The sequence below is a fragment of the Protopterus annectens genome, chromosome 1.part2 (genome assembly GCF_019279795.1).
Source record: "Protopterus annectens isolate FY-2018-M chromosome 1.part2, PAN1.0, whole genome shotgun sequence".
In the NCBI taxonomy this organism is placed as follows: domain Eukaryota; kingdom Metazoa; phylum Chordata; order Ceratodontiformes; family Protopteridae; genus Protopterus; species Protopterus annectens.
Genome location: NC_056727.1, coordinates 714,342,444 through 714,355,366, shown reverse-complemented (window position 1 = coordinate 714,355,366; position 12,923 = coordinate 714,342,444). Strand labels below are relative to the sequence as shown.

General features: G+C 41.4%; 1 protein-coding gene across 1 annotated transcript in view; it reads left to right on the top strand.

Moving 5' to 3' along the window:
• The window catches only part of LOC122792407 (presenilin-2-like), a 773,941-nt gene extending 767,610 nt beyond the window's left edge, over window positions 1-6,331 (top strand). Inside the window, exons 6-7 of the mRNA XM_044060195.1 lie at window positions 5,975-6,195; window positions 6,237-6,331. Of these exons, the coding sequence (XP_043916130.1) occupies window positions 5,975-6,195; window positions 6,237-6,331 (316 nt within the window). The remainder of the gene's footprint in view (window positions 1-5,974; window positions 6,196-6,236) is intronic.
• Window positions 6,332-12,923: the final 6,592 nt, after the last annotated feature.

The window sequence follows — 12,923 nt, the reverse complement described above, 5'->3', positions numbered from 1 at the left end:
CAATCTTTTTGGTAATAAGGCTGAGGAGGTACTGAAGAAGTTGGAGGATAAGGCGAAATCTATGCAAGCTGTAACAGATTTCCTTTAGGTTTAGCCTCCTCGGTTTAGTAGGAATTATCCTTCCAAGAATTGTTTTTTTCCCGGATTCTGGCAAGCAGGGTCGCTCTAGGCCTAGGGGTTTCAGATCTTCCAGAGGGCAGCCTTCTGCCCCTCAAAGGGCTAAGCAATGGCATTCTTCTTCTGCTAAATCGGTGAGTTCTAAGCCAGCTCCCCATAGCGAACATTTTTGATGACTTTGGCTTTCTTGTGCCTACCTCTGTGGGCCCTGGGTTTCCTTTGGGGGGGAAGGTTAGCCAGGTTCGCAGAGGTATGGTCTAACATCACAGATGACAAATGGGTGCTCAATATAGTAAACCAAGGTTACAAGTTTTACTTTCACACCTTCCCTGTTTTACAAGGGTACCCAGACATACCCAGAACTCTCAGGGCAGAGGTAGAAACTCAAATTTCTTCTTTACTGACTATGGGGGCTATAGAGACATTTCCTGCAAATCAAGCAGGCCTAGGTTTTTATTCAAGACTTTTTCTTGTACCCATGAAAGGGGGCACCTGGCACCCTATTCTGGATCTGTCTATTCTAAACACTTTTCTGGTGATTCCCAAATTCAAGATGCTCACCCTTCAACAGTTACTACCAATGCTGGGCAAGGATTCATGGCTGGTAACTTTGGATCTAAAGGAGGCTTATCTGCACATCCCAATAAGGGAAAGTTGCAGGCAGTTCCTTTGCTTCAGGGCTGGGAAGCAACACTTTCAATTCTCAGCATTGACCTTTGGCTTATCTACTGCTGCCAGAGTTTTTACCAAGTGCCTGGCTCCAGCCATTGCTTTTTGCAGGCAGAGAAACATTCAAATTTATCCTTACCTGGACGACTGTTTAATTCAAGCAAACTCCCCAGAACTAGAAAATGATTTGGATTTCGAGAAGAACACTCTCACTCTTTGGGTTACACTCTCAATGAAAAGAAGTCATAAGTTGGTTCCTACAAGGGAGATTGTTTTCCTGGGAGCGAGTCTGAATACAGCCACCCAAAAGGTATTCCTCCCTCAACAGAAGCAAGAAAATTTTTTGGCTTACTTCCTGAACTTGGCAAGCATGACCCAGCTCTCTGCAAGGCAATTCCTGCAAACACTGGGGTTCATGGCTTCATGTATTTTGATGATACCATATGCAAGGCTGCATATCAGAAAACTTCAGTAGTACCTCAAGAATGAATTGTTGGTGTCAGTACACACATGACTTAGACTTCATTCTTCCCTGATTCCCTGTCTACAAATAGAGTTCCTCTGGTGGGCGACAGCCTGTTCTCAGAACAAGGGTCTGCCTTTCTGCCCACCGCCTGCCAGCCAGACTCTCACCACAGACACCTCAGATGTTTAATGGGGGGCTCATCTGGAAGGCAGGGGCATACGGGGGATTTGGAGCAACCAGCAGATTTGATGGCAGTGCAGCAGGCCTTACTGGCTTTCAAGGACCTACTCTACCCTGGGACTGTGTGATCAGGACAGACAATACCACAGTCATGTGGTACATCAACAAGCAAGGGGGGACTCACTCTTACCCCTTGTGCAGACAAAGCATGAGACTATGGTCCATAGCAGCAACCATGGGCTTATATTTAATAGCCCAGTATCTCCCAGGGAGGCTAAACTCCTTGGCGGATCATTTGAGCAGACATGTTCTGGATCCTCACGAGTGGCAACTGAACAAGAACATTTTCCATCTTATCACTCATTGGGGCATCCCACAAGTGGATCTTTTCTCCTCTCACACCAATCATCTCCTTCCAACCTTCTGCACCAGGGAGTTTCACAACAAAGCTTGGAGGGTGGACGCGTTGTCCTTCCTATGGACACATCTCTGTTTATGCATTCCGTCCTCTGCCTCTTCCCAGAGTGCTGCTAAAGATAAGGGATGAAAAGCCAAAGGCTATTCTGATAGCTCCAGATTGACCCAGGCAGCATTGGTATCCCCTCCTTCGCAGCCTTTCACAGGCTCAGCCTTGGCATCTTCCCCTGGTACCAGATCTGTTGGTTCAGGGAGGGGGAAAGTTCCTTCATCCTCATCTTCAAACTCTGCATTTAACTGCCTAGCTAATACTTTAAATCTTTCCCAACAGGTGGTTGAAGTTCTTCATGAGGCCAGGAAGTCTAGCACCAGAAAATCCTATGCAGATAAATGAAAGAGATGTTGCTCTTGGATGCAGGCTAAAGGAGAAGACTCTTTCCCTCATTCTTGACTACCTAGCAGGACTGCTTAATGGTGGACTTTCCTTTTCTTCAATCAAAATTCACGCTTCAGCAACTTTGGCTCATTGTTCTTTTGAGCAACCCATTTTTTTCTCACCCCTTGATGAAACCATTCCTGAGGGGAGCTAGTAATCTTAGACCTCCCAGAAGAGCTCCTACTTCTGCTTGGGATCTTAATTTTGTCCTGGAAAAACTTACTCTGCCTCCTGAACCAGCTGCCTCTGCAGATTTGAAGTTTCTATCCTGGAAGACTGCTTTCCTTTTAGCTATTTCTTCAGCTAGAAGGGTATCTGAGCTGCAAGCCTTAATGGCAGTAGAACCTTTCATTATTTTTCACTTGGATCGAATTTCTCTAAGAACTAATCCCTCCTTCATGCCTAAGATAGTTTACAGTTTAACCCTTAACCAATCTATTCACCTGCCTACATTTTTCAACAATCCCCAAAATAAAGGGGAAAGGATTCTGCACTCTCTTGATGTGCATAGACAGCTGAGATTTTACTTAGACTGGACTAAATCCTTTCGAAAATCTGAACAGTTGTCTGTTAGTTTTGCTCCTGGGGCTCAGGGTAAAGCTATTTCAAAACAAACCATCTCCAAATGGATTGCTCATTTTATTCACTTTTGTTACCTGCAGCATGGGAAGGTTCCCCCTCAGGGTATTAGGACCCATTCTACTAGAGCAGCCTCTACCTCTGCAGCCTTTCTGAGAGGTGTGCCTACTAAGGACATTCTAGAAGCAGCTACTTAGTCTTCTGTCCATACTTTCACAAAGCATTACAATCTACCTTTGTTTTGTAAATCCAGGGCTAGTTTTGCCTCCGCAGTTTTGCAGAGCCTTCTTACCAACCCTTAATCTGTGATCCTTCCTCCACCCTTTCTTTTTCCTGGGCTTTGGGAATCAACCCATATGTGAGGACTGCAACAGTGAAACACAAAGAACATAGTACAGTTGTGTACACTTACCATAAATGTAGATGTTCGAGTGTATTCACTGTTGCAGCCCTGGTTTCCCACCCTCCATTCCCCCTTTTTTCCTAAGGCACAGACTATATGCTTTTTTATTTTTTGTATGACATGTGTCCAGGGTGCTACCTTCCTGGGTTAGCTTTCTTTTGGGTGCTCCTTAAAGTTAAGGCAAGAAAAACTGAGGAAATGGCATTGTCTGCCTCCCTTTATACATGACGTTCTGACATCAGTTTTACAACCGGCGGCAACCTACATCATATACCAAGGACTCTGGTATTCGGGCCGACTGAGGGCTACCAGGAGCCGGATAACCCATATGTGAGGACTGCATCAGTGAATACACTCTAACATCTACATTTATGGGAAGTGTACACAACTGTACTTTCCGTGTCCTTGCAGATAAGGCTAATCAGGCTTATGGGTCTATAATTCCCTGGATCTGTTGCTAAGACACCCTTGTGGAGGGAAATAACGGTTGTGGTTTTCCATTCAGCAGGGACAAATCCTGTATTCAGGCTGTGGTTAAATAGGGTGCCTAAGGGGGTTGCTAATTCCTGTTTTGCTTTGTTTAGAATGCAGCTTGGGATGCCATCAGGACTCAGAGGCTGTGTTTTTTTTGCCTTAGAGCTTTGATGACCTGTTCTTTAGCTATATAGGAAGACTCCTCCTACCTCTGTTCCTCGATGTTCCATTTGCTAGCAGCATTCAACATTCTGTACTATGAATTCAGCTAGCTCCAGTCTACTTTCCATGGAGCTGTTCTGGTCTGCTTGGGGAAAATCCTATACTTTCCTTACAGACCTACCCTAGCTTAAAGATAGCTCCAGTTTTAATGTGAAATTCCTCTGTATGTGCTTCACATTATTTTACTGTGTGTGTGTGTGTGTGTGTGTGTGTGTGTGTGTGTGTGTGTTCAGATTCTGTTAATGGCAGTATTATTGTATTTTCTTGAATAGAATATTAAAATTACTAATTTACTCGAGTCTGAATTTTAATATCTAATTGTATTGTTTCATATATTAAACATAGCAACAATGTCTTCTCGTGTCCATATGCATAAGAATTCATAAAGGGGCTATTGGTCTGTACTTTTTTATATAGGTAGCTAGTCAACATTATAGATGTGAATATTATATATGTGAACAGTATAAATAAGAAATATGGGTTTAATAATTCCTCCTGCCAACAGAAATTGAAATATTACTGGTGTAGTGAATCACATACTTTATATGTCATTAATTCTTAGATAAAAACAGTAGCCTGTTTTGGACGTATATTATTTACATCATACTGTGGAGAACAGTTTAACATTTTGTCTTTTCACTGAGAACATGTTCTTCTAAACAAGCCTCGCACTGCTTCACTTCCCAAGATCTGGAGCCGAGGTCCTAAAACTGAAGCTTAGAAAAATATCTTTATATGCTGCCTGTTTGTACATGATGTATCTCTGTATTTCTTGATTTTCAGTTGCCTCACATTCGCACATATTTGGATTAAATAGTCTAACAATAAGTTTGCGTAGATTGATATGCTGCATTGTAGCATTAATCATTCATTGTAAGCATAATATAAAAGACTATGATTGAACTGCCTATGATAACCAGTTTATTATGCGTTTGAGACATGGATGCCAAGAAATTCACTTTGAGAACAAATCTCAAGAGGTGAATCTTGACAACAATGTGAAGAACACATAATTTATGGTTATGATCGGAGACCCAATCATAATTCTTGGTAATGCATGGATCATTATCTGCTCCATGCACTACTAATTACAGAAAAAAAAGCAAAAAAAAGTGTTTTGCCAGCTTTCAAAGCCATAAAGCACTTGATCACTTAGTGAATACAGTCAGAAAGGCAGTGTAACATACAATCCCCTTACGTTTACATTCACCTTGTCATTCCTCTAAACTGTCCAGATTTTCTCAGAATGTCCAGATTTTAGTTTTGTTTCTTTGGTCTAGCCTTTATAAAGTCAGTGGTTTTCAGACAAATCACAGAGGATTGAAGTAACTGTATAGTGACATAGATTTAATTTTCAGAGTTCATATCATTCAGGCAAAATGCAGGTGAACACACATCCTGTTAGTTTGTAAGAGGAAGGGACATCTTATTGGCACAGGCAGCTGGCAGAGCCAAATCTTTTATTCTGCCACTGTCATTTACTGATTAGTACTGGCAGATCTGGCTGCCTAGCACAGGGCCTGACCATAAAACTTTCAGCAGGGCAAGAATTCTGGACAAATCCAGAAATATTTGGGGGGGGGGGGGTACTTCAAAATAGGGACAATTTTAAATGTTGCTTATAAACTTATTTGTATAAGCACACATTTTCTGAATGGAATGAAATTTGAAACTCAGATGTCAGTATTTTGTGACCAGTCCTCAATGATTTGCCAGAAAATAAATTTTAGTTGGAACAGACCAAAAATCTGGACAGTTGAAAGGTATGGTAGGGGATGCTTAATGTTTAAGTTTAGGTCTCACGCCACTCTAGCTGGTTTGCCTTTTTCTGAAAATCGGTGCGCAATCACTGTGCTCCATGCACTACATATGTACTCCGTTTATTTTAACTTTGTGAGTGTGTTAGGCAACAGTAAGCTTATGAGTCATATTTATGTTGTGCAAATCATAAGCAGATAGTAATTTTAGATGACTTTTATAGTAATCTGTTGCTCTGTATAATTTTCTACAGTGAAGTTTTCAAGACATATAATGTGGCAATGGACTACCCAACACTGTTTTTTGTTATCTGGAACTTTGGAGCAGTGGGGATGATTTGCATTCACTGGAAGGGTCCCTTGCAGCTTCAGCAGGCCTATCTCATCATGATCAGTGCATTAATGGCTTTAGTCTTCATCAAGTACCTCCCAGAGTGGTCAGCATGGGTCATTTTGGGAGCAATATCTATATACGGTAGGTGTTTATTTTGAATATTTGTTTCTCTTTTTTTTTAGAATTTAATATTTTTATAATGAATTTCAGTGCTTTTGCTCATGTCCTTATTTGGTTATTTCATTGCGTAAATGTGTTGCTAAATGTAGCTTCTTAAAAAGTGATTTTATTACATAATAATAGAAATTTCTTAAAGGAATTTTTTTCTTTTGCTGACAGACTATAATGGTTTGCCAATTTTGTAGCTTACAAACTAAAGGTAGGTGTTCTTCATTCTCAATGCTGCATTAGCATGTGGGTAGTGTCCTGCCAAAGACAGCAACCAGCCAGTTTGCCAAAGCTCTAACTCTCCTCTCCCTCTTTTACTTTGGCTGCTGATAAGCTACTGTTCCCTTTTTGGAGGGAATTATATCAGCAACCACAGTGAGGTAAATCTTCAATATTTTCCTGCTACCTCAAGGAGGAACATGTCTCTGACTCCAGAGGAACAGTAGTTGGTCAAAAGCTTCTTGCCTAACCGATTTGACCCCATTTGGGGGACCCCTTCCTGTCATAAATATTTATTATTGAATATTTGTGGTATTATTTCTGAGCTACCTTAATTAAAAAAATGAACTGCTGCTTGTGGTATTCGATCGAGGATACTGACTTTTGTCAGGGTTTGTATGTGCTTCTGCTCTGTTTACTTGGCTTATTTTTCAATTTTGTGTAGAAAACTAAGATTTTATAAAAATATTAAGAGTTTGGACTGTGCTTTTATAGTCAGAATGCGTTTTTCCTGCATGTTACTGTTTTTAACAGAATTGGAATGTTTTCTCATTTCTGAGGTAATACATGTTTTATTTTATTTTTATTTAACATTTGTTTACCTGGAAAGTAGGGTCTCAAGACACAATTTTCAGCGTACTGCTTCTGTTTACTAGTTTGGGGAAGTACTGTGCTTAGTGCTTACTACTGAATAATTTTCTCCCACTATTAATTACCTTCCTGTACCAGTGATCAGGTTTCTTCTCTGGCAACAGCATGGCTAATATTTAACTCTGCTTGTATCTAAAATAAAACAAAAAAAAATTGAGTAAAATTAAAAATTATTGCTTCACCCTATGGTTAGACTCTGGCATGGCCAAAGAAGTTTTCACAGACCATTTACTTATAATCTCAACTCCCACTTGTGTAGCTGTAATTGTTGGTATGGGCCGGAGATTCCCATGCCTTTTACAGGTTTGGGAAAACCAAATGCTTTAGGTACAGCAGTTCTCTGGGGAAAGAGACCTCTTGCCAGGGACAGTAGGCTGCCCCCTGACCATTCTCGCGGTAGAGATATTCCTAGAAAAAAGAAACAAAAACTTAATTTTAGGGCTGATGATTAGGTTGTTTCTGATGCAAGTCAGATGTTATATCTTTGGCAAAGTGTTTTGCACTCAGTCACTCAACTCTGGAGGCTGTTTGCCTTTTCACAGTTCTAGTGCAGGTATTTTCATAGAATGGTATGTGTTTTCAGAGAATGGGAATTTTGACAGAGACAGGGGTGATGCTCCTCAGCAATACATAACCCAGAACTCTGATACTTCAGATGGTAAATCTGAAGTTAATCCTAGATAAGTTTTTTTTGTATTTTTCCTTTGCTGAGACTGCTGCTAAACTCAGGGATGTTTTTGCATGGGTGCAAAAAAGGGCTTCCCAAGAACTGGGCAGACTTTATGATGTATTACAGGATGAGTCCCATAATTTTATTACCTATTCCTCCCATTTTGACAGCTCTTGAATATACCTTTAAAATTGCTTTTAAGGCTCCTGACTGACTGTCTACAGTTCTAAAGAAAGCTGATAAGCACTATAGGATCTCGCCAGATTATAAATGTCTTTATTCTCAACTGAGAGCGAGAGCAGTTGATATAATGGTTAAGGCCTTCACTTCCCATGTACAAGGTTTGATCCTGATCTCCGGCCAATGCCTGTTGGAGTTTGCATGTTCCCCCTGTGTCTCTGCGGGGGTCTTCCCACCTCCGAAAAACATGCTGAGTGTTTCCATCTCAAACTCGCCAATGAATGGAGCTGTGGTCAGCAGCGCAGACTCTAGGTGGTGCCCTATAGAGGGAAGAGTTGTGTAGACCAACCTGTCTGGGCATCTACAGTGGTGCTTAGTATCCTCAAGATAGGAGAACATGGATCACAGACTTCATGCCGTGGCAGGGCTAGTCACTCGACGGTGTAAAATATGTCTCTAGGTGAATTTGGTCATGTTGACTACTGTCATCAAATGGGCATGTGTATTTGCTGGTAATTGGGCTGAGAACCTGGCTTACTCTGACCTATGCCAGGGACTCATGCTAATGGTGGGAAGGGTGTATGTGCTTCTGTTGGCCAGTGTGTGCCTGCCATAAAGCCCAGCAGTCCTGGGTCAATAAGCTGCTGGCAGGCTGGTGTCCACTTGCCCAGCTTGGGTTACCCAGGATAGCTCTGTTGAGCAAAAGCTGGACAAAAAATCAACTAACCTGCCAAACCTTTTATTTATTTGTCTTTTGTTGACCTGGTTAGTCTGACTGGGCCAATGACCCATTTTCAGTGGAGACCCAAGGAGAAAAGCTTCACAAAAAATACAATATGTTAACTATACAAGAAATATTAACACAATATAACAAACATATATACAAGTGAACAAATACAAAATGAAGAAAATACCAAAGATAACATAGAGTACATACATTATATACAAAAGATCAAAAATAATTATTTTCATATTAACATAACAAATAAATCAGAAATATACCTGTATAAAACTTGTAGGATTGAACAGACAGGAAAAGAAAAAAGTATTAATAGTGAGGTAGAAATAGAGAAATCGAGAAGCATAAATGAGTCTTAAGTATAAGGAAATGAGGAAAAAGTAGGAGATAAGCAAGAAGTTAATTTATTTTGGAGGAAAAGGACTGAATTAAAGTATTCAACTATTTAGTAGAATGAGATAGATTGTACAATTATTTGTTATATTTTCTCAAGGAAAGGAAAGCATGCTAAGGGCATATTAAGGGAGTATGAGTTAGAAAGGGTGATGGCAAGAGCAGGAAGGTGAATTAGCAATGTAGTTTTTTAGTTCTTTTTTGAAGAGCAGGGTAGATTTGATAAATCGCATATTACTAGGAAGTTTGTCCCAACTATGGGATATTGAGCATTTATAGAGCAATTTGCCTATTGATTTGTTTGGTTTGTAGATGAACTAAGAATTGCTACTCTCAGTGTAGGTTCACTGAGAGGACGGTGCTTGGAAGTAGATGACATGGTGGACATTCTATGTACCAAAAAGACAAGATGGAAGAGCAGTGCAGCAAAGACCTTTAGAATCCAGAGTCTACTACTCAGCAGGAGGGCAGGCTAGAAATGATGTGGAAATTGTGGTGAGTGAGAGAGGCTTCAGTAGACAGTGAGGGGATATCATCAGAATTAGTGACAAACTCATGGCAATGAGACTTCAGTGTATTAATAATCTCAGCCTATGTCCTGCAGCAGGGATGTGATAGTGAGGAAGAGTGCATTCAGACAGCAGTTGCAGGACCTACCAGATAAACCAGGACAAGAATGGCTGTTTATAATGGGTGACTTGAATGCACATATCAGGACAGACAGAACAGAATATGAGGACTGAATGGGTCCATATGGGTGAAGATACAGGAATAAAGGAGAGACCATTGTAGACTTCTGTCTGGCAAATGGCTTAATATTAGTCAACACATGGTTCAGAAAGAGAGTCACTCACAAGATCACATAAAACAGAGGCCACCTTACAACTCTGGTAGAACTTCCTCTAGTAAGGAAAGGGCACTGGTGTAAAATCAGTGATTGTAAAGTCATCCCCAGTGCAACAGTCAGCCCACTGCATAAACCACTGGTTGCTACAATCATCTGCAACCAATGGTCAGAGAAGGGTATAAGGTCAGCAGAGGCCAGGCTGAAGACCTGGAAGTTGACTGGCGAGAAAGCACAACAGTTCAAGGAACTTCTCAGGGCTCTAGCACCCCAAGAAGAGGGGGAAATAGTTGTAGTTGAAGAATAATGGCAGCACCTCAAAACAGCATGTATGAGGACTACAGAACAGATATGTGGCTGATCCAGGTATGAAAATAAGGTAAATAAGGAAAGCTGGTGCTGGAATGCAGAAGTCCAGGAAGTCCTCAAAAGAAAGAAGGAGTGCAAGAAAAAGTTGGGAGTTAGAAAAGACAGACCAGTTTAGGAAGGAATGTTGGTTGGCTGGACAAGAAGCTAAGAAAAGAGTTGGAGTAGCAAAGATTGGGACATCAGAGGCACTCTACCAGTTTCTGGAATTTGACTCAGTAGGTGGCACAAAGAAACTACATCAGGTTGCAAGACAAAGACTGAAAGATAAAGAAAGTAGTCAGACACCCTTCATAAGGGATGCCAGCAACACAGGACAACAAAGGCCGATGGAAGGAGCACTTCTAGCAGATTCTGAATGAAGAAAACCCCACAGAAGCTCTACTGCCCCAGACACAGTCTATGATGACAGAGGAGGAGCCTCTACCCTACAATAAGTAAGAATAGCACTAAGGAAAATGAAGTAGCAGTTGGCTCAGATGAGATCACAGCATATATGATAAAGATGCTAGGTGAGATGGGGAGAAGTGGCTCTTAAGGCTACTCATAGCAGTGTGGAGATAAAGGCATATCACAGATGACTGGACAGTAAACATACTCATGCCAATGTACAAGAACAAAGGGGACATCCACAACTGTGGGCAGCACAGATGTATCAAACTCCTGTCACATTGCATGAAAGTTCTGGAGAGGGCGATTAATAAACGGATATGCAGAGTAGTAGAAAGTAATATGAGAGATTAGCAGTTCAGATTCTGATCAGGATGCAGCACAACTGACTTGATGTTTGCAGTGAGACAGATAGTTGAAAAGAATCTAGAGATGAGGAAAGAGTCCAACTGGGCATTCCTAGACTTGGAGAAAGTATATGACAAGGTCCGAAGAAAGCTGATTTGGGCAGTGCTGCGGTAGTTCGAAGTCCCAGAAACATTGTTAGAACTAGTGCAGGCTATGTACAAGGACCCGATGGCTCATGTACAAACAGTGTTCAGTCTCACAGAGGCATTCCTATTGAGAGTGGGTGTGCACCAGGGTTCAGCTCTGAGACCACTGCTGTTCATACTGATGATGGACTACATAAGCAAACAGGCCAGAGGGGACAGGTCAGCAAAGTTGCTGTATGCAGATGATGTGGCATTACAAGTAGACTCTGAGTAAGAACTTCAGCAAACGGCAGGGGAAACAAATGCAAAACTGAAAGCACACAGAATGAAATTTAAGTACATTCAAGGCAGTGGTAATAGCAGCAAATTAGGGAAATCAGAAGAAGCTGAGAATTGATAGAAGGGAAGATAGTGGAACAGGTTAACAGCTTCAAGCATCTGAGAGGGGTGATTTGAGGAGAAGGGAAGTCTGAATGGAGAGGTCAAAGCTAGGAATCAGAGGGGCTGCAGCCAACTGGGATAGAGTGTTGGGTGTAGTGTATGACTGAAGAATGCCAAAGAAGCTAAAACGTAAGGTGTACAAAACAGTGGTGCAGCAATTACTACTGTATGGCACAGAAACCTGGGCAGTGAAGGCAGAGCAGATAAGAAAGCTAGAGATGATTGAAATGAGAAAGGTGGTAGGATGCACACTGTGGGACAGATGAAGAAATTAGGACATAAGAGCAGAAGTCAAAGTAGCTCCAGTTGCAGAAAAGATCAAACAACAGATTACAATAGTTTGGGCACAGTGCAGACAATCAGGAGACAATCCGGTGAAGATGATTTGCGACAGACAGGAAAAAGGCAAGAGTAAATGAGGGCATCCAGCAAAGAGGTGGATGGATTGTGTAAGAGAAGATCTGCAACAGTTAGACATGAGTGCTGAAGAAGGCAGGACAGTGGCATTGAATCGAGAGAGATGGCTATAGTTAACACAGCACCCCGACCCCATGTAGAAAATGGGAAGAAGTTAGTTGATGATGATTCTCGACTGCAGTAGCTAACAAGAAATTTTTGGCTTCCTCTAACCCAGTACCCCAGGTAACCATTTCAAATGTCAGGACCAACAAGAGTGAGTCTCGAAATGTGGAGACTGAATGGCTGAAAGAAAGGACTTGCGTATACTAACTGCAAGATACTATTTCTCGGAATATTCCCTTTCCTTTGAGGTATGGCGGTTTGGGGTGAGTGCAGGGGGGACTTGCCCCCCTGCAAAAAGAAGTTTTAAGGAGAAGAGTGATTTTTCGAGATTCGCTGCATCTCTTATGTTTTCAGTCTTCATTTTTTTGGGCTTTTTGGCACTCTGCATTTTGAGTGCCGACATTTCAATAGGGCCCATACTCTATGATAAGGAGGGCAAGTAGTTAGACAAACAAGGTAAAATACTGTTTGCTTTTACTATGTGGGAGGGTTACATGTGAAAGTTTGTGTTAAAATGTGCTTACAATTTGGAAGAATTTGCTGCTTCATTGTGTCCAGAAGGCAGGTCATATTTGAATCAGGTTGTTTCCAACATGACTGAACTTTCTAAACATGCTCTGAGAATTGTGCATGATTGTGCTGACACTGAGTCTAGAGCTTCTGCTTCTTCTGTGATGTTGGGAAGATTTGTTCGGTTGCATAATCAGAATCTTTATGATGCTTTGAAGATTGACATTTTTAGTACTTCACTTAGCCCAGATGTGGTATTTGGGCTTGCAGTTACCTAGAACC